At 34.8% G+C, this 21,822-nt stretch overlaps 3 protein-coding genes across 4 annotated transcripts; 2 read left to right on the top strand and 1 right to left on the bottom strand.

Annotated features, from left to right (window-relative positions):
- Positions 1–10: 10 nt before the first annotated feature.
- Positions 11–1,544, bottom strand: LOC144411650 (uncharacterized). The gene is made up of 4 exons (XM_039414347.2): positions 1,192–1,544; positions 956–1,093; positions 781–864; positions 11–543 (listed from the first exon to the last, which is right to left on the bottom strand). The coding sequence occupies exons 1-4, from the start codon at positions 1,373–1,375 to the stop codon at positions 11–13; spliced, it is 939 nt and encodes a 312-aa protein (XP_039270281.2). The 5' UTR covers positions 1,376–1,544.
- A 667-nt stretch (positions 1,545–2,211) lies between these two features.
- On the top strand, positions 2,212–9,713 carry LOC120347773 (vesicle transport protein SFT2B-like). 2 transcript variants are annotated; one of them, XM_039417861.2, is made up of 5 exons: positions 2,212–2,398; positions 6,865–6,963; positions 7,602–7,763; positions 8,251–8,286; positions 8,772–9,713. In XM_039417861.2, the coding sequence occupies exons 1-5, from the start codon at positions 2,333–2,335 to the stop codon at positions 8,898–8,900; spliced, it is 492 nt and encodes a 163-aa protein (XP_039273795.1). In that variant the 5' UTR covers positions 2,212–2,332; the 3' UTR covers positions 8,901–9,713. The 2 variants fall into 2 exon arrangements, with proteins under 2 accessions (XP_039273795.1, XP_039273794.1); XM_039417860.2 differs by lacking the exon at positions 2,212–2,398 and adding an exon at positions 4,267–4,436.
- A 5,733-nt stretch (positions 9,714–15,446) lies between these two features.
- Positions 15,447–18,938, top strand: LOC120347765 (tRNA-specific adenosine deaminase 1-like). Its single transcript, XM_039417850.2, has 3 exons — positions 15,447–15,704; positions 16,602–16,735; positions 16,838–18,938. Exons 1-3 carry the CDS (start codon positions 15,558–15,560, stop codon positions 17,895–17,897), a joined length of 1,341 nt encoding a protein of 446 aa, XP_039273784.2. The 5' UTR covers positions 15,447–15,557; the 3' UTR covers positions 17,898–18,938.
- The last annotated feature ends 2,884 nt before the right edge of the window (positions 18,939–21,822 follow it).

Below are 21,822 nucleotides of genomic sequence, written 5' to 3' on the forward strand. Positions count from 1 at the left end.
CTCTTACCCTCTACAATGGTGCAAAATATTGAATTTTTTCAGTGTAAACGGAAAAATAGATTGTTCTTGTTTCGAAACCCATTGTTGAAAAATCAACAAGGGCTACAAGAGTGCAGCAATCCTTTTCACTGATTTCCTTCATATTTTTGCACCATTGAACCGACGAATCATTCAATATATTAAATTCCCTTAGTCGGTTTAGCGATGACAGTTGCAGTTTGTTTGTCGTTAAAATTGAAGATTCAGAGATAGAGTCCAAATGTCGACATTGGATTCCTGGATTGACTGTTGAAATGGCTTTGATAATTGAAATACAGTCGTCATCAGTGCACATAATTTTTTGTTTCAATGTGTGCTTTTGAACATGAATTGGAGCAAGTGGGCCAGAATCACTTTGAGCAACCATATAGATTCCATTGAATGTGTCAACACATACGCTCGGTAAAAGCTGAGTTGCATTGTGTTTAAGTTGAGCATGTCGCCTCAATGACGACTGATGCCTAAAGCGCTTGTCACAAGGTATGCATTGAAAGTTGAAAGTACCTGTAAAGTAAAAGTATGTAAACGAACAAGGTCTAAAAATGTGAAAAAAATATCGAATGAAAATGAATCATGTAAAAGTGGTAAAGAAATAGATACAAATCACAAAATTTCAATGCACGAGTTTTCTTGACATACAATAAACAATTATTTATGCTCTCATATCTATAAGCGGACACCAACTCAATACCTAATACTTGCTAAATATCCATTAGAACATCTTTTCAATCATTAGCTTACCTTCACATAGACTTTCTGAACTTTTGTTTTTAGAATCTATGTCCATATCCCTGACTTCTTCACTTTCAATCACACCCAAACAATCTACACAAAACATTGAAATTCCAAAGTTACTGTGTTATAGCTAGGTACTCTATTTGCAAGAAATAAGCCACAAAATAGTTTTAACCCTTACTCTTAGTAAGCCTCCTGTGGTCAATCATAGAATTTCTCCGTCCAAATATTTTTTCACAGGAGGGACAATGATAGTGACTCCTGGTCAAAGCACTTGTTCCTCGCTTCATACAATCTCTTCTACAGGGCATAATGAAAGCTAAAATATTTGAAGATATACCGACTTATAAAATGACCAGTCATCACAACGAAAATATTCAGTAATTATAGGCTGTACCAGTAATACTGTATACATACCTCTTTCATCCCCATTGATGATATGAACAGCATATTTGATATGTTGAGTTTTCAGGTGGTGTTGAAAGCCACCTGGTGTTGTAAATGATACACCGATACATAGTATGCATTGGTAAAAATCATTCACTTTTATGCACAAATCATCAAAATTTTCTGATTTTGTCTTAAAATAAGTATCTGCCATTTATTACTTAATAAGGTGTTTCAAGATCTAAACATATATGAAGATACTGGTAGATACTTCAGTACACATAGTCTACACAGCCAAATTAAAATATAATTCAACTTATCGTAGGCTACCTCGTGAATACTAGAAATTTGGAGATACAGAAATAATCAATCAATCAATCATTTATTTTTATTCATTTATATTTATTTCAATAGGGCAGTAAGGTACCTAGATTACCGGTACCGCATTCTGGCATTACCCTACTGCTGTACTGGCAAACTATCTAGCTATCAAAAAGTCAGAGTGATTGTTAAAAGACAGAGGCTTGCATGGATAACAGCTCACAAATCTTACGACTCTGTAACTGAAATTACCAAAGTCGCAACGCACTAATGAGGCACATTGATACCATACTCACCTGCCATTATCCATAGTACAAAAACCCCAGATACTGCAACATACATGGTAATAAGGCATACCGGTAAATATTTTCCGAAGATGCCCTGAAACCATGGCAAAGCTGCCGCGGTAACGGCAGTACTTTTTGCCATCGCCGCGGTATATACACACTTGCCACGGTTTGCTAATAACCATGGCAAGAGACGGCGTGGTACGTTCGTGGCAGGAGCTGCCATGAAGTGGTAAGAACTGCGCCTCAAAATGGGTTTAACAAAATAATTATGGTAATTAACGCTTATAATTTTACACAATAACATATTATGATGTAGTTGCGAAAATGTTGTGTAGTTTTTGAAAAATGTAGATTTAGAAACCTACATTAATTTGTGGCTATTAACAAATTTTACTCACCGCATGGTTATGTTCATTTAACCTATTTTTTCTTTTATTTTAATATTACTTTAATCCAGTAATAAAATATTTTGTCATTACTTTGTATGAATCTGCACAAAACTTTAATTTGCGTAATTTGTCAATCCATGTTTGCTGTCTTGCATTATCTAACTGCAAAGGATGGATAAACTTCGTAATGTGTTAAATGGGAATGAAGATGGGGGTGAAGCTGGACTTGTTACATCGGTAAGTTTGCTCAGATGTTTTGGATAATTTTTTGCCATATCTCAGATTGAGTATTTTGTCCTTATTGCACAAGAGCAATATAATTCAAATGTTAGGTTAAAGAAGTACAACACATAATTTTCAATTTGATATTATTGGATTGTAGACTGTAATTCTACTGACATTCTTCTTCGAATTGTTTGATGCAATAACAGTTTGAAAATTTATTAGTGTCATTATGTCATATACTGTCATGTTATTTCTATTCGAATGCTAGTGTAATTAATATCTTTGCTCTGTATTGGTCATGTGACAATACTATTTTATGGCTATTTTTGACCTGTTGTGATGATGATTCATCAGGATGTGAGATGTTATAAGACTCATTTACATTTGTAGCATGCCTACATGTTTTATACTTAGTTTCCATATTTCTGCTTCATCATATTAAGGGATTTTTTTTATGGAAAATATGTGTTTTATATCATACTGAAACAGGGCAGTTTGAGATTTGAGCAACTACCCATATTTAAAACATATCTCATCAGATAGTGACTATGTTTTATTTTCATCTCAGATTCACAAGTTGGTAACTAGATATAATGACTGAATATTATGATACATACATTTCAAGGTAGCAGTAATGAGCACTAATAATTTACGAGCTGCACATCTTATGGATGTATTAAAGCGAATTTCTGATTTTTAATCAATATAATAGACTTAAACTGAGCGCTGAATAAGTCGTTTACATTTCTTATAGATCCTCGTCATTAAAGTAGGAATATATGAATGCATTACAATAAATACATCTCGTCGTGAGGATTATCTGTTTTTCTATCCTCACACATTGGCCATTTTCTCTTGCCAATTATAAATTTTATATCTTTGATTAAACCTTAGTTTATGGACATAATTGGTTGATATTCTTCTGTTTTTTTAATATTCTATATCCCTACAATAGTTTCAAGCTCCTGTCTATATTTTTACTTCTGCATCTGCTATAGTAAGGTAGTGCTTGTCCCATGCATTTGAATGTAGAATACCAAGACAATATATTTTATTGCACCAACCATACTTCCCTAGAGATAGAATGACACATATATCTATTTGCACTTGTTTCCTTCTGCCAATAGGTTAAATACTGTATCCTGTAGCTACATTGTTTCACTGTTGTATACGATGCATGACTACTACTATAATCATGATCAAAAAACCAATAAAATATGACCCAGCAAGTGGCTTCTAGCAAGAGTCTTCGCTTTTTAATATCATAATCAATACTTCAGTTTATTATGTGACTTCCTTTCTCAGGATATACAGTCAAGCTTTTAGCTTCGTTGAAGATATATTATTATTCATCGTTTAATTGATGCTTAGTGTGTTTTGGAGAATAGTTGTCTGCATGATTTTGTTATTAATTTGTGTACTTTGAATCTCGTTATGACCATAATATACGGTACTGATGCTTGAACTAGTTGCAGTAAAACATGTGAATTTTAATGAAACAAATATATTTTAAAAAGTAGTGCCGATGTAGTGTGTAATCATACCTATGGAAGAAGGATTTTGGTGCATGTAATTGTTTTAGAAAGTATCACAGTTTTATGTTTTGCATGCAAGTAGAGGTTCAATTATGGGTACTCCTGAAGTATGCGTACTAAGATGGTGGACACTGGAACGTAGTATGTGTACCAGGTTAGGGATGGGTCATAATTTTATTCCAATTTTTCCTATTTTAGTTCTATTACGAGTTCGGGGACTAGCCAAGTGACTCCTGTAATATTTGTACCTAAAATTATGGCCTAACCCTAACCTGGTACACATACTACATTCCTGTGTCCGCCGTTTTGGTACGCATACTCCAGGAGTACCCAATTATATGGTATTTGTGCCATAAACTAGAATAAAATATTCAAATTTCAACTTTTTCGTATTAGACCATTTGGATGTTATATAGATAATAATTTATAAATTCCTAAATATAATGGATTCTCTGAGAAAAGTTTTGAATGGTCAAGACGAGGATGAAGAATCTCACATGCTTGGAGGCGGAAATGTAAGTGAAAATATACAATACAAGCTAGGGATGGTCAAAGAAATTAGTACAAAAAAATGGAAATTAGATTAGTTTTTAGTAAAATTTGGAAATCATGCTTTACCTCAAATGTTTACAAATATTGTTTAAATATTGTTTTTTTGTCATTCAGGTCCACAATGTGTCGCCGTTATTTATCGAGTTTCTATTCTATATTTTGTACATTGATTAACATTGGTTATAAAGTCCTAATTGGATTTTCTACTTGTAAATGACTTGATTTAATACATTTATCTTTTGTTTCCCTATTTTGTAAATTATCAATGGTCACAGATTACTGCAAAGCTGATTTTAAACAACTTATGTAAGTTCCCATCATAAAAGTAGGCCTATGTCATGGATGGGATTTGATCTGTTCAGTTATATGACACTAGACCCGCTTCATACATAATAATTATAGAAAGTTAATATCGTCCATCATATCGAGGACTGACTTATTTGGATTTATAAATTGCATTATTATATGACCAGGAACATGGGTAGCTATGTCTTGTTACAAGGTGATTATTTGTGCTGTATGCTTGGTGCATAATAGTATAATATTCATGCCATTTCAGCACTAGTGTGAGTGACAATATGTGGTGATGTGTGTTTCTTTTTGCATGTGCTATATCAAATTTTATATATGTACACTATGTGACCGTTATTGGTAGTATGGTTCTAGTTAAAGGCATCCTTTTTCATATTTATGTGGCTTGTTGATATTGTTGAGTATGTATTAGTCACTGGCATCACAGGTTTTTTCATTGTTTTATTGGTAGTGCTCTTCCTTTACTTCCTTCCTTTCAAGCAGGCAGTGACACATCGACAGATGTTTTCCGTTGCATAACTATAGGACCTTATTATTTCAAAACAGTGCAACTCTTAGGCTGTATATAGCTGTGTTGGTTCTTGGTTGTATTATTGGCGAAGCATTCACTTTGTTCAATTTTGGATAACATCAGTCACACTCACACTATTAGTTAGTAAATATAGGATTGTGACGCAAAAAAAAAAAATTAGCAGCAATATGTCTTTCTCTGGACACTGCGAATGTCAATGTCCCAAAAACCCACACCATGACAATGACTTACTAATTTACTATATGTATGTTTGAGTTTTGACTATATGTATTCTAAATTGTTTCATTAAATTGAACTCATCATTGTTAAATTGTTTCCTGCTTTGGAATTAGAGTAATCTCTCTTTCAAGTGATATTTGGAAGAATTTGCAGATGAGAATTTTTATTGTCTGTTTAGCATTAGTAGTTGTAAAGTTGGATAGTGGTCAGCATAGATATATCCCATTTATAGAATGTGAAAAACTATGAAATTGAATGCTGACATTATTATACTCCGCTCATCATTTTACCTATGTAGACATTCACTGTCTCAGTTACAAAATCCAATATAACAACACAGTATTGTTTGTCTCTTTACTTCTGATTTGTTCAAATACATTCACTTTGTATGTAATAGTTTAAAAATGTTTTGTTTCATCCTTTTTGATTCTCGAAATATTGCGAACTTGATACTTGTCAGATTTTTCAAGTGAAAAGTTAGTTTGTTGGAACACTGCAAATTTATAACATTATGTGTTATAATACAATGGCCCCTAAATCGAATATCTGATTTAATTTTGGGATGAAATGATTGTTGTTTTCTGGTAATTGTGAAAGAATTCAATTCTAATCAAATATAAATATTGTATGAGTGATAAACTATGGTGGTATTTTATTAAAGGTTTCATGAAATATTTATTTCGCTATAGGAAATAATTTGATATTAGTATTGATATTTCATTTGTGAACATATCAGTTATTTAACCACATGGACATTAAATCGATGTAATTTTTAAAGCAATTGTATCTTGTATGATACTAATGCAAGGATAAGAAGAATCAGGATTGTGCGAATATAGAAATACTGCAGAACTTATACACATGCTGTAATGTTCTTTTCAAATTAATAAATATCAATGGCCATGGAACAAAATGTTTTGCTCATTATTGCCAATGGCGTAAACCTGTATGGAATCCCTCACTGATATAAATTTTACTGCAGACATGATAATCGTTGGTATCACAAAAGTTTGCAGTTTCAGTTGCAATATATGGTCATTGATTACATCCATGTCCCCTGTGTTTGGTCCATTCTGGACAACCCTGTTTGTCCCTGGTTCCCTGCAATAAGTGTAGAATTGCTCCTGGTCTATACCATCAAGTATATGTATTATTGTATACCCAATAATTTTTGTAAATAAACTTACACAATTCCATGATGTCATTATGTTTGAAAATTTCAAATATTTATTTCATCAGTTTCACCCAATATACATTCTTGTTTAATTGAATGTTCGACAACTTTACTATTTCTACAAGAAGCATTTACTTATACATATGTTTTGCAGGTTACAGGGGGTGACAGCTTATGCCCATCACTATCTTGGCAAACAAGATTAACAGGATTTTTTGCTTGTTGTGGTATTGGGATTCTTTTATCCATAGTGGTGAGATTTTTTTGTAAATTCTTAGCTATTACCTTGAATTTGAATACAGATTCAAGACCAAGGGTTGCGACCCAGTTTTGTTCTGCCAAATTTTTATTTTCGCCTGATAAAATGAATATAAATTGAATTTTGCTCCTTCATCAATAGTTTTTTGTTACTCATGGTATGAATAAAGTAGTGGCTGATTCAAGGATAGAGTGAATTTTAATTGTTGCCCAACAGATGACGTGGTCGTTCACTTTTTCTGACAGTTGTGTCAGGTTATCTATGTTACCATCATTATATTGATGTAATGGTTTTACATCGCAATTGGTTGACTGCCTCTAACATCGCCATTTCTGAAAACTATAATTTTAACCATGGCAAATAAAAAGTAGTTACAGACCCATGGTTTAGAAAAGCTGTCATTATATGCACCGAGTTGCTTTGCATGATAGGGTTAACTCGCAGTAAATTTGTCTGCGCAGTTTATCTAGTTTCTAAATGCATTTTTGGGTAAAATTGTTTAATTTTAATATGTAATCTAGAAGGCAATCTTGTTGCCTTGCAGTAGTGGTATACTTTCAGCTATTCTACCCTAACTCTACTTTCAAAACTAATATACTAATTTCAGTATCTCATGTTGTTTATTATTTCAGGGCACTATTTTGATATTTTTTGGAAACACGAAAGGATTTGCAATCTTGTACTCGATCGGTACCTGCACAGCAATTGCAAGCACTCTATTTTTGCGTGGTCCAATGGCACAGCTTAAAAGTATGTTCAAAGAAACAAGAATAATTGCTACAATAGTTATGATAGTAAGTTAATTTCTTTGTGCAGAAAAATGGCAGTGCATTGTATAATTATTAATTATGTGCGAGAGGTTTGCTGGAATCCTCCACTATCCAGCCCATGCATCTGAAATAAATAACTGACTAACTAATCCCATACCAGACATGGACTTGTAATCGGACGAGAGGCCATGATTAAGTCTTTCATCCCTATTCCTCTGCCCTGGAATAAATATCTAAATCCCATACTAATTATTGGAAAATGCCTGAGATTTGTCTTACATAGAATAATCCAATGAACAATACGGTACCTATGTTCCAGGAGAATACCACTAACTACATGTAACAAAAGTTTGTTGCATTATTTCATTAATCTTTTTGTTGTGCAACTGTTTATGATGTTAGAAGTTAAGTCTGAATAAAATTCACCTAATACATGCTATTTGTAATGAAGTTACAGTATGTTACATCAATGTTAGGCATATATATTATATTTTTATTCATATTTACTTAGGTGATGATTATTCTGACGCTCTGTGCTGGATTATGGGTAAGTTTATCAGTTTTTTTTTTATATAGCATTGCTCTTCGACCAATTTACTAATGTGAAATCACTAATATGCTATTAGGCTTATCGCAGAACTCCTATTAACAATTATTCACAAACACTCATAAATGTATGAAGGTCTAATATTTCGGTGTTGATTCACACCAACAATAACAATGAAAAGTAATTACCGAAGATAAATTGAAATAAGTCGATGACCTTTCTGCTTTTGAAACTTCGAATCGTGGCTGCATGATGCTTGTATTTATGCACATATCCACACAGCTCGAATGTTCAGATATTATACTTGATAGTCGTAAAAACAGAAAAGACGGTACTCTCGAAGTATGTGTACAAGGTTAGGGTTAGGACATAATTTTATTCCGATTTTCCTTATTTTAGTCCATTACGAGTCCATTTATTTGAGCAGTGTTCTCTTGATTTCTCCAATCTAATCTTACATAATTTATATACCCTTTCCTTTTCAGTGGAAGATCGGAATACTGTGCCTTCTGTTTTGTATTCTGCAATTTCTAGCTTTCGCATGGTATTCAATTTCATACATTCCATTTGCAAGAGATGGTGTTAAGAAGTGCTGTACCTCCTGCCTCTCATGACATGTTCTAGATATCTAGAACTGACACATACCTGTGCCTTCATTCATTACCATACAATATAACACTCTGATTGATATTGGAGCTGAATGGTGCTCAACAAAAGCACCACGATCTTCTTCATAATCTTAATTCTGTTATTTTTGTTTACCAATATTACAATCAAAAGTATTTTAGATATATGTATAAATTAGTGTATTAGATTTGTTATAAAACAGTTATGCGTCACTGTGATGCTTGATTGTTTGTTAATGATGCATTCATGCCCTGCCAATATTTACTATGATATAACCATAGGTTTATGACACTTGTTATTTAGCTAATGTTTGTGTAGGCACTTCTGTTGAAAATTTGAAAAGTGAGAATATGGTATACTGTAAACAAATATGGTGCAAGCAAGTTCAGAATTTGATCATCCATTGTTTAAAGTGTCTTCAATTTGTGAAAGGGCTTTAAAAGTTAAAAAATTGCGACTGACCATCACAGCTGTTATGGGTCTTTGATTGATGATTCTGTGTGTTAAATATTAAATTAATGAGCATTGCACAAACATATTTGTCAAGATCCTATTGAATATCCTGTTATTTGTGGTACTAATCAAGGACTTTGTGACTGCGATTCTACGTCTATTGGGAACATGGCAGTACTGCAATTTGATGTGCTTGTCTTCCATGATTATCAACCCACAATAACTGCTTTTCGTATGTTCTGGTGTTATGCATCATTTGGAAACCTAGCATAAGTATGACTTACCAACTTTTGATTTGTAAAAGCTACCATGAGCTTATTCTTATAGTAAATAGAAATTTAGACTTATATTGCTTGTGCGACTGTTCAAGATTGGGTGAGGGGATCGGAAATAACTATAAATTCATATATATAATATTAAGCGCAATACGGGAGAAACGAAATAATTTTCAAAGTGTAGTGGCAAACCTAGCAGGCATTTGATTATTTGAACACGACTCCACTGGCAGGACCTAATCGTGAAACCTTGGTTAAAAACCACTGCGCTGCGGGATAACCGGACACTGGGATCTCGCAGATAATCATCAACTTTAATTAACAATTAGAAACGTTTCGCGCCGCCGAGTGTGTGTAGCAATAGCGTAACCAGTGTCTCCCAACCGCCGGTCCGCGAGAAATTTCGTTGTTTTGTTATTTTCATGCCGTCTCAATCGCTACAACGAAGACGAGGTTGCGTTGGTTTATTACGCAATTTCTCTTCCGCCGTCATATTGCGTCGTCTTGGCGACGAGTAATCACACTTTTCGCTTTTTTGGCTCCGATTCATCGCGAATGTGCTCCAAATTAAATCTCACGAGATTCAGAAACCTAAGAATCGGCACGCTTGCTTTTTTCTGTTCTGCGTGCTTTTCCTGATTAATATGACCGTCCATATAAAACGTTATGCATATTTCTTTGTTTAAACCAGAAAACAGTCGAGGACAGTATAATATTCCAGTAAGATATGAACTTGTTGCGACGTTGCAGGTGATCACAAGACGCACAAAAGAGCATGAGCCGCAGAGATATTTTCCAGTATTTTGAGCAGACACAGTAGGATTTTGAGCCTGGTGCCAAGTTATCGACGACTTTGTAAGATAAATTCATTTCGTTCGAGGCGTCGATCGACTGCAGTGGAATTAAAATGGTGAACCCGATGAAAAGAAAACGCTTGATTAAAATTGTGATTCTAGTTTGCAGTCCAGATTTAAAAAAGAATCACTGTCACAATTTTGGAAATCTCTTGATAACGAATACCCATCGCTAAGTAATAGAGCAATCAAACTGTTGTCTGTATTTTCAACCAGTTACTGCGTTATGCGAAAAAACATTTTCATCACTCGCTTTAATTAAAACGAATCAAAGAAATCGGCTACATGCGCTGCAGAGCAACGTGTTGTAGAAATTTCTTTGAGGCCTCGTTTGCAATCCTGTATCGGAAACGAAACAGCAGCAAAATTCTCATTAGAGTTAATTGTGTTTGTACATGATTTGGCTTGTACATTTTTGTTATGAGAGATGTTTTATGCGTGCCTTTCTTACACATGTTGGGTGCCCAGCACTGCATATGGTATTATTACTTCTCGATTTTAATCGGTAAGTATGTTGATAGGTATTTGTCTGTCTATCTGTTTGTTTGTCTGTTAGATGCACGCGATATTCCACGAAAGCGAGATTGAATCTGCTCTAGATTTTGCATGTGCATTTATCATATGTCGTACCAGTAGCCTATTGATTTTGGATGAATTATGTCGTATAATTAGCGAGTTATTAATTAATTAGTGATAGGACACAAGGTGTCACTATGGAGCAAGAGCGCTGTTTTGGGGGATCCCCCTGGCTCATTATTTGATAGTTTTTCTTCGTGTGAAATTTTTTTAAGTGTGCCTTTTTGTCTAGAAGCATATTGAGTGCCCGACATTGCATTATATTACGCAAATATATGTTATTCTCTTCTGTTCCGGTCATTCCAATTTTTTACCGGTCCGATCTATAATGACTTAAAAATTAAGTTAGAATACGGATGTTGAAATTATTTGTTGCGTGGAGGGATCATGTACGCGGTATTTGCCTCGTTAACTCTGAGCAGTGCCCGCCCCCCCCCCCCCCCCCCCCGCGAATTGAAACGGGAACAAAATTCCGACCTGTTTTTAGCTATTTGTCAGCCAACCTAGCTACCCTATTTGGTTATTTTCGCTGCCAAATGTTATTATGTTCAATTCAATTCGTATATTACTCCAGACCGCTGCAGTCCATACAAAACAAGAGAGCTATGCTCAAATATATGGACACGTAGAGTCACATAATTTTGATGACGTCATAGCGAAAAAAAGAGTAATAGCCTTCTGGAGAAAATTTTTATCTTTAACCACTGAAAATTTCAAAGCAATTGGTCCAGTATTCGAAGAGAAAAGCGACTTTTTAAAAACGTGTCAAAGAACAAGAACAACAACATAATCTTGAAACGATCGTTATGTCCACTACGTGTCCAATAACACAAACAAATAAACAGTTAATACAGTAACCTAAGAGGCCAAAAGTGAAGTATAGAATTCGAGATAGTCAGTCACAAACAGTATCTGGAAATCAAATAAAGAATGTAATAGAATGTTATTAGAATTCCTGGATCTCCTCATAAACAACCGCAGATTTTTTCTATGGAGTGCTTCGGAGGAGGGAATTTTCCCAGATACCGGACACTCTCAGATCTAGAAACACACTGAATTACTCGATAAGCATTATTATATTAAATTTCAACTTTATAATTATAATTGTTGAAAAACAACCAGAGCTGGCAGTTATAAATACTACAACAATACGTCCCAAATAAAAGATTTTTCACAGTAGTGGAACAATTGACAAATTTTTTCAAAATTGTATAGGCTTTAAAATAAATTGATTCATACTGACGTTTCAAGTCAAGATCCTCTTTGAGATCATTGGATAGGAAAACATCAAGATATTCAGTGGACGAAACATATGTCAATACAGAATAGCAAAGTTTAATATCAGGGAAATTGTTCAGTCTAAACTTTTTATTCTGGATACACATAAAAACAGATTTTTTGGAGTAGACTATAAGATGTCATGTTCAATAGAGTATTTTTCGCATATGTCAAGTACACGTTGAAGGCCTTTGGCTGAAGGTGAAATGCAACACATGTCACCAGCATTCAAGACGTGATTGTTAATATTGTTATTTGCTACACATCCAATGGTCTCTTGAATTACCTTAATAGAGAGGTCATCCATGAAAACAGCATATAAATACGGACTTAAGATACTACATTGCTTGGTACCATTATGGACAGAGAAAGGATCTGACACACTGCTACCCCATCTAACAATATAACAACAATTTAACAATATATTGTTAAAATCCATTGTGTAAGAAGTGATATACTGAACATTTAATTGTGGGCATACATTAATATTACATTTCTAATTCAAATATTTATATATCTTCATGAATGTTGGTAGCCACTATACAGCATTCAGTGCTTGTCACTGTTTTTTTTTTCATTTCATAAGTTAATAACCTTTTTTATATTGTTAAAATTCATTGTGTAACAAATGAAATGCATATTTAATTGTGGCCATACATTAATATTCCATCTCCTTTTCAAATATGTATTAATCCTTGTAAATGTTGGGAGCCAATATACAGTATTCAGTGATTGTCACTGTCTTTCTTTTCATAAACCCATTTCATGAATTAATTTAACAACTTATCTATATTGTTAAAATCCACCGTGTAAGAAATGAATATTTAATTGTTTTCAAGTGATTATTGTTAAAATTATTGTGTAACAAGTGAGCTGTATATTTAATAGTGGATCATACATAAATATTCAAATCCTTATTCAAGTACCGGTATGTATAAATACTTATGAATGCTAGTAGCAATTAAACAATATTCATCGATTGTTACTATTTTCCCCCTACTTCTTCATGTGAACTAATTAAGGTGCCAAAATGAGTCAAATGATACTTTTACGCCATGCACTCCATTACTGAATCTGTGATATTATTTTCTTATCCCTATCTTTCAATTTTTGATCTCGGTCTGTGTCCAATAAAAAAAAACCTTTTTTAAATCTTTGACTGTCTTAATTCTTCTATTGGACATGATCGGTTACATTACATTGGTACATGACCTCTCTCAAAATCCTAAATTGCCCCTTGATAACTTTAATAATAATAACTTTAAATTGCCGACTCATTCACTCATTTCTTTATCTTATATATATTTTATTTAATCCCATTTGCATTTACCCATGGTACTATATTATGCCATGATAAGCTTATATACAGCATTTACACAAGGGTCGGGAGCCTAGATAACCTTAATCGGTCTTGCACACCGACCCGCACAAAACAATAATCAATCGCTGTTTATTACTGATGAAATATTCTCTTTATTGTATTATTATCTATTATTGTTTATATTAGTGTTGATTTTGTTTTTGTGGCAATAAATTTCTCTCTCCAACAAATATGGATTGATTACGATACAATCAACGACAAAAATATTCTAGGGATTTTTCTGGTAATTAATTTACGAAATAGAGACCAATGATTAACTTTATCAAAAGCTTTAGTGGTATCCAGAAAAGCTATCAAAACTGGTGATGATTTTTTAGAATAATATTGAGTAGCTAGCTGCTTTATCGTAAAAATGCGCATGACTGCTATGTCCTGACAAGGCAAGGAGACAACTGTTTGAAGTAACGAAGTATATTACACAATATATACAAAGGAAACGGCAAACAGTATAAGATCAAAATAACACGCAGCCAGCAAGCTTAACAGAAAACACTAGAATGAGTAATGAACACTGAGGTGTATAAACACCTCAATGATGATGGTAATAGACCTCTCCCCGACCTTTGACCCCCGAAAAACCATTGCAAAATTTTCGGGGCTATTTTAAGAGTGCTTTTGCGAGTTGGCGCCTGTAAAATGGGGTATGGTTTTTTTAAACCATCATTATGATTCATCGCATACAACAATCTGTTTTTAAAAGTACCGGCGTAAATATATACTACTACGGTACGGGTGAAGAATTTTAGCCTAGTTTATCACATATATTTCTACACTAATTTTTCATTACTGCAATTAAATCGAAATTCCTAGGAAGACAGAGTGATCATTGAATTATCTGATTTATATTTAAGTTTCCGAAACACAACAAAAAACTAACGAATAGAGTTCAAAAACACGAAAAGGTAATGTTTACGACCACGCTTGAAAGTCTATCTGAGTGAGAAAGTGTCTGAGTGAATGCGAAAAGAGAGCATTGTTACGTCACTTTTTGCATCTTGCTGATTGGCCAATGTCACGAAGTAAACAAAAAAGTCGATGCTCGGGGAAAGCAAAGCCCAAATATGGGGGAAAGGTCCATAGACGGGAAAATCCCGAGCCTACAAAGCTGAATCGCAGCTATGCGGGAAATCCCCTCCAAACTGTGATGTTTCCCAGTCCTTGCTTGAATCCTTCGTGGCAAGAGAGTGGGTTTTCATATTTGGACCGGGGGACCCAACCCCATAAAACGGACTACTTAACGGAATACAGTACCGGTACCATTGTCTGCCAGCTAGCTACCGTACCGTACATGTACACATAGGGTACGGTATGAGAATAGTTACTGTAACTATAGTTTTGTATATACGTTCTGGCAGCACTGTTGACAGATTAGGACCGCAGGATTTTATGTCACTTGGATTGGATTTATTCTGGGAGAAAGTAAATCCGATAATGCGGCCTAATCATAAGGTGAAACACAGCCTGTCTTTTGGTCACCAGTTCATGCCGGGTATGGAATTAGGCCTAGTTACGTACCGTAGTCAGTTATTTGTTGCATGGTTCGATGGTGGAGGAAGTCTACATGCAGCATGCTGACATCGACATGAACCACCCAATCCAAGATCGAGTTTTTCATTTTGTAACCACCATACTTTTTATGTGGCATTACGGTATTATATTTTGCAACTTGTGTCTGTTACAGCATACGGTACTGGTACCGGTATAGGCTACGGTATATGTGTTGTTTGGTATATGTGTTGTTTGTTGTCAGTTCTGCGTACTGTCAACTTCAAGCTAAAAATTATCGATTTCATCTAGATCTAGTTGAACCTAATAAATAAAGTTAAAATGGAAATTGACCAAACAGTAGATGATGAAAAGATGTGTAATCTGATTGCGGAAAAGTGTTTGGCACAATATCAATCTCTGCCAAAAAAGGGGAAACCAGCTGTAGGAAAAGAATGGACAGTTTTATCTGGAATTGTGGAAGAAGATGTAAGATTGGAATTTATGCATCTAGTTATTGGTGTGTAAGGTCAACCGTAAAAACTACAGCACCGAGTCATATTGTAATGCTGGTGCATTTCAGCATTATCTTATTCATAACTAATGTACATATTGAAATGGCAGATAATCATGCATAAGTGTAACTGTGTAAGGGTATTCCTGGTATTTTTGTAAAAGTGACTTACGAATAGCATTTTTGCTTTCTTTTTGTGTTGGTTTGGTGTCATGTTATGTTAAAGTAACTTTGGTAAAGTAGAGTATCGTATATGTAGTATTCTTTACCTTTGGGGTATATTCCCTTTTATTTCCTTATTATTATATTTGCTCCCTAAAATAGATACAGTAGGCTATCATTTATTTAATATTATCAGTATAGAAATATTATTCAGGATTTGAAAAGCTTACTTCGTAGTAAAAATAAGTTGTTGCAGTGGCGGTACTACTTGAATATTAACATTTTTCGTCTTCAAACTCTGTATCTGTTTATCTTTGCAACACAGTGGAATTTCCGTGTTAAGCGGCAAACTTTATAAAAGCAATCTGCTGGTAATTTAATTTTGCTTAATTATTCTGTTCTTCGTCCATAGTGCCACTGGATACCTAAATATTGAATTCACACAAACCATATTCTCATACAAGATTGGTTATGATTATTATCAATATCCATGAGCAGTGAGTGATAGGCATGCTATCTTTTTTGACCTAATCATTCAATACACAAGTTTGTGTAATGTAAATTCTCTTTCCATTCAGCCGCAATAAATCTGAAGATATAGATTGTAGTACCTCCATAGGAAAATAATTCAATAATTTTACTGAGATTCAGTTGACTCTGCTTCGGTAGAGAAGTACAAAAGTTGTAATTTGAAAACTGTATTGTTGTAGGTGAATGCGAAGACATTCAAAGTGGTTGCTCTCGGTACTGGAACAAAATGCATTGGTCCCAGTAAAATGCAAAATGATGGAAGAATATTGCATGATAGTCATGCTGAGGTCATCGCTAGACGCGCTTTCATGAGGTGAGTGCTATTTTTTTTAAATTTAAAGTAATAATGGTAGGAGCAGCATAGACAAGCAGTGTATATGTTGTGCATGCTGTCATTTTTGTTCTTCGCTTTCAGATACATGTATAATGAACTCAAGAAAGTGTACAAAGGAGAAGAAAGTACTGTTTTAAATTCGGTCAGCCCAGTGAATGGAACCTGTACTATAAGAATCAATTTACAATATCACTATTATGTGAGTCAAACTCCATGTGGGGACGCATCCATAATACCTATATCTGCATCCAAAGATGACACAATTAATTATAGACCAGTTTCTAAAAGAAAACTCTCATTAGATAAACAGGAAAATTTAACGAAACATGCTCGGGTTGAAAATTCTTCTGATAATAATCTGAATAATGTAAACTGTATGACTGAAAGGTCATACTCTGATGTGTTAAGAACAGGAGGAAAACCTGTGTCTGGAGAACCGGAAGATCCTTTAGAACCTGGATGCGATTACCATATTCTCGGATCATTGAGGAACAAACCTGGCCGAGGCGAAACAACAATTTCAATGTCATGCAGTGACAAGATTGCTAAATGGAATGTCCTCGGTTGTCTTGGGGCATTGATATCACATTATATTGCCAAACCATTATATTTTATTTCAATTATCATTGGAAAATCTCCATATTCTCTGAAATGCATGAAAAGGGCTGTTTATGACAGAATTTCATCGATAACCGTAGCTTCGCCATATGAAGTTCATCTGCCAAAGCTATTATTTTCTAACAAAGAATTTCCTGGTAAAGCGAAATCAGGTTTGCTGCCATGTGGTAGCTCCATAGCTTGGTGTAATATTCAAAATGACCCACATGAAGCTTCAGCTAATGGCTTCCGCCTGGGTGTTACTCGTAAGAACTTTGGTACCGATAAATCTCAATGTTTAATTAGCAAAAATTCATTGTTCCAATCATTTTTGGAAGTGAAATCTATGTCGGAATTGAAATCATTAATTTTTCCGATTGCTGGAGAAAGTACATATTTAGAATATAAAGCTGCAGCAGAAAAATATCAGAAAACTTGGAAAGATTTGAGGCAACAATCATTTCATAATTGGATTATCCATGACAAGGCACTGGACAAGTTCGGACCATCAACCGACTGTATTATAGGGTTCCATTATCTTTGAACCCGCGTACATTTGAACCCGTACATCTGAACCCGTAATTTGAACCCAGGACAATTGCACCTGTATACTATTGCACCTATGGACATTTGCACCTACGGACATTTGAACCCATACATTTCCACCCATGGATTTTAGCACCCGCATATAGATTGAACCCGCGGACATTTGAACCCGTGTACGTTTGCACCCGCGTACATTTGAACCCATGTACATTTGCACCCGCGGACATTTGAACCCGTGTACGTTTGCACCCGCGTATATTTGAACCCATGTACATTTGCACCCGCGGACATTTGAACCCACGAACATTTGCACCCGCGGACATTTGAACCCATGTATATTTGAACCCGCGTACATTTGAACCCACGGACATTTGAACCCGCGTATATTTGAACCAACGTATATTATATTTGAACTCGCTTAATTTGAACCCGCGTACATTTGAACCCACGTACATTTTCACAAAAAATGTTTGCCCCAACGGCAATTTCCAGTCGCAAATAATTTTCATGTTACAGGCGCAAGCTCAATATTCTAAATTTCAACACTGTTTCACTTGTAGTTAGTTTTGGTGTATATGCATTTATCCGCTTCTATGAAGCAAGCATTTTTGAGTGTCATTGTAGTCCGAGGGATAAACGTCTCTTAACGATATAAACAACATTGTTCTGCCAAAGTCTTTTTTCTTTTGCTGTTTTTTTACATTGACATTTGTAAAATCTTATTTCATTCGTTAGCCGCGATCTCCAAAACAGACGATGACCTAGAAAGCGGTATTTCGTTGAAATACCTGGAACCAGGGCTAATACGGAACAAATATCTCACAGACCAATGAAGTCTTAAATGAGGGTCTTACTAAAACTAGCTTTACAGTAATATTTTTAGTGGTCAACTCCTATAAATTTGTTCTGAAATTATTGCACCGAAAACGCCTACTATGATATCCCGCCCAGCATGAGATTTGGGAGCTCTGTGGCCACTTCATGTTTTCTTGCTAGCATGTTTACAAAATTGTTATATGTATGCATACACGACCACGCTTTACTGTTGAAAATGAGTGTTGTCTCAAATCAGGTTTTGACATTTTTCCTAAAATCAATCTATAAATTGAATACTATTGTCTGTATATAAATAAATAAACTCACAGATTCTTCGTTTCTAAGAAAATATGAAATTAAGATAATGAAACTATGCCATTTTTGTAACAACATGTTCATAGCCAAATGCCAGTTTTATTGAAGTATTGTTTCATTAGAATGTCAGAACAAAACTATACATAGAAATCGTAAGTCATGTAAATATGTTGAATATTCGAAAGTGAAGAAGTTTTAAAATCATTATCGTGGCCAAAAATGTTTTTTGCTGTTTACACTATTTAGAGTGAATCGAACATATTCAGCATATAGGGTCTGTTAAATATGATATTGCAATTTACAAACGACGTCATAGGTTACGGATTACATTTATTTTGATATCTCAATAAAGTTATCACTCACAAATTTGTGTCGAATGGGCGATCAATTTTGAGATAGAGTAGCTATGGACGTTTTACAAAATAGGAATTTATCAATTATGATACAATAGTTAAACAACAAATCAAAGTAATGACGATAAACGAAATTTTACGATATCACGATCAAAATCAAAATCAAATAGACTGCATTTGAGCTATTGAGTGGAGATACCTCAGCTTGTCGGTTTCAGTTCCATATGAAAAAACTTAACTGTCAACCTAACGGCAAGTTGTACATACTTTGATCTTTGGTGGGCCGTAACTCCTACATGAGCATTTGCCGCAGTCAGTTTGTGGACCGCAATGTCTTTTCGTAGGCCATTCAGCAAACCCCATATATATACTCGGATGTTTGCATCGGAACATTCCTTGTAAGGCGTTGTGAAATCCTTCTACAGCGTTTGTTGTTCTTGGGGCCGAAGGCACCATTTCAATCTCTTTGGCATAGTTCCACAATCGAGGGGGAAATCTTGTTTCTCTTGGACGTGAACCCACTTGAGGTCCACGAATGTAGGTAGATTCAAAATATTGCAAAAGTTGATTGCATTCGGGCAAATCTTCAAAGGTGTCGCAAAGCAAGGGGAAGACTTCGGCAACCTCGTTAATGGGAACAAAAGCCAGAGCTGCCAAACTTCTAATTTTCAGATTGAAAGAAGGTAAATATTCAAACTTCTCTTTTAATCCGATAGAACCAACTTTTCGAAATAGCTTGTGACAGGGGAAAATAACATTCTTTAAAATCGGCCAGAGGAAAATGTGCATGGAATGCATTGATAGCTGCTATTTCAAAATCAACAATGATTTTGGTGGGGTTAGCATTTGAGAAAATGATTTTCAACGCTTCCAACATCTGAACGTATGTTTCTTGTCGCTTGTCTCGTAATAGGAAATATACGCATGGTGGATAGGATGCGCCCACTTTACAGTGAATTGTATACAACTGGAAGAAAATATCGGGCACCACATCAAATGTACCGTCGCCAAGATATGGGTCACTATCTAGATGTGCAAGTAGTGATCGATCTCCAATGGCCATTATCCGATGACGATCCTCCGAGCCAGTGTCATGCAAAATGATATCCAAATATTCGCTCGGAATATCAAAGCTTGCACTTGTAGGATTCGTACGTGAACAATTTTTCTGTCGCCTTACTCTGCGTATATTGGCCTCCAGAGTCGACTTGCCTGGCAAGCGCATTACTACATCTGTTGATCTATTATTCAGTACTTCACCTAAAATATATCTTGTCGATGTATTTGATGGTGTTGATGCTGCTTCTTTTAATGTTGCACGGATGATCCCAACTTCAGTCTTAATGCTGTCGCCAGAATGACTGTGATATCCTAGTTCTTTTATTACATTTTCACCGATTGTAACAACAGTCGATTTACATCGAAATTTCCTAAACTGACGGCAGCGCCAATGAGTAGCATCTGAAACCCGATCATTTCGCTTACAATATTCGTGGCCTTTGTAAATCAGTAAGTCGTTTCCTCTTGTGGTCTTGGAAAATGTAGGCGCCATGTTTCCAACTTATTTTCGCAAAGGGACTTGTATGGTGGCCCATCGTTGTCACGCGTAAAATTGAAAATAAAAATAAAAAATAAAATAAAAAACCGAAAATAAAAAAATTGTTGTAAAAAAACATAAAAATAATTGAAAAAAAAATGAAAAAAAAAATTAAAATTAAAAAAAAAAAAAAAATTAAACAAAAAAAAAAAAAAAAAAAAAATTTAAAAAAAAAAAAATTAAAAAAAAAATTGAATAAAAAGAAAATAAAAAGGTTGACAACGATGGTCCGCCTCGTGGCCCATCGTTGTCAGGCGTTTTTATTTTTAGAAAATTTGCTTCTGCTTGGGACCAACGTTGTCAGGCATAATCCTACGCGCACAAATGTGTTCCCTGGGTTTCAAACTCACTACTGATTTTCTTGAGCAATATTCAATATGAAAATGTTCTATAAATTCTCCATGCTACAAGTTCAACAAGAAGTAATATATTTATAATAATGATAAGAGAATATAAAATTGAATACGAAAATTCGGAAAATTTGTTGTTACGTGTATAAGGTAATTTAATTGGAGAATGCTGCTTAACTACTCAGTTGTCTGGACACTCGCGATGCCGGTACCGTACCGTCTTACCAAATACCGGTAGTCGGTTATAGTCGCTTTGCGTCTGACCGTACCGGTAGCCATACAATCACTCATCATCTCCCATTCTTTCACGAGTGATTGCATGGGTACCGGTACGGTCAGACGATACCGTACCGGCATCGCACGAGTGTCTGAGCAGTTAAGCAGCATTTTCCAATTAAATTACCTTCTACACGTAAAAACAAATTTTCGTATCCAATTCTATATTCTCTTATCCTTATTATAAATATATTGCTTGTGGTTGAACTTGTAGCA

Source organism: Styela clava, chromosome 11 (genome assembly GCF_964204865.1).
Source record: "Styela clava chromosome 11, kaStyClav1.hap1.2, whole genome shotgun sequence".
In the NCBI taxonomy this organism is placed as follows: Eukaryota; Metazoa; Chordata; class Ascidiacea; order Stolidobranchia; family Styelidae; genus Styela; species Styela clava.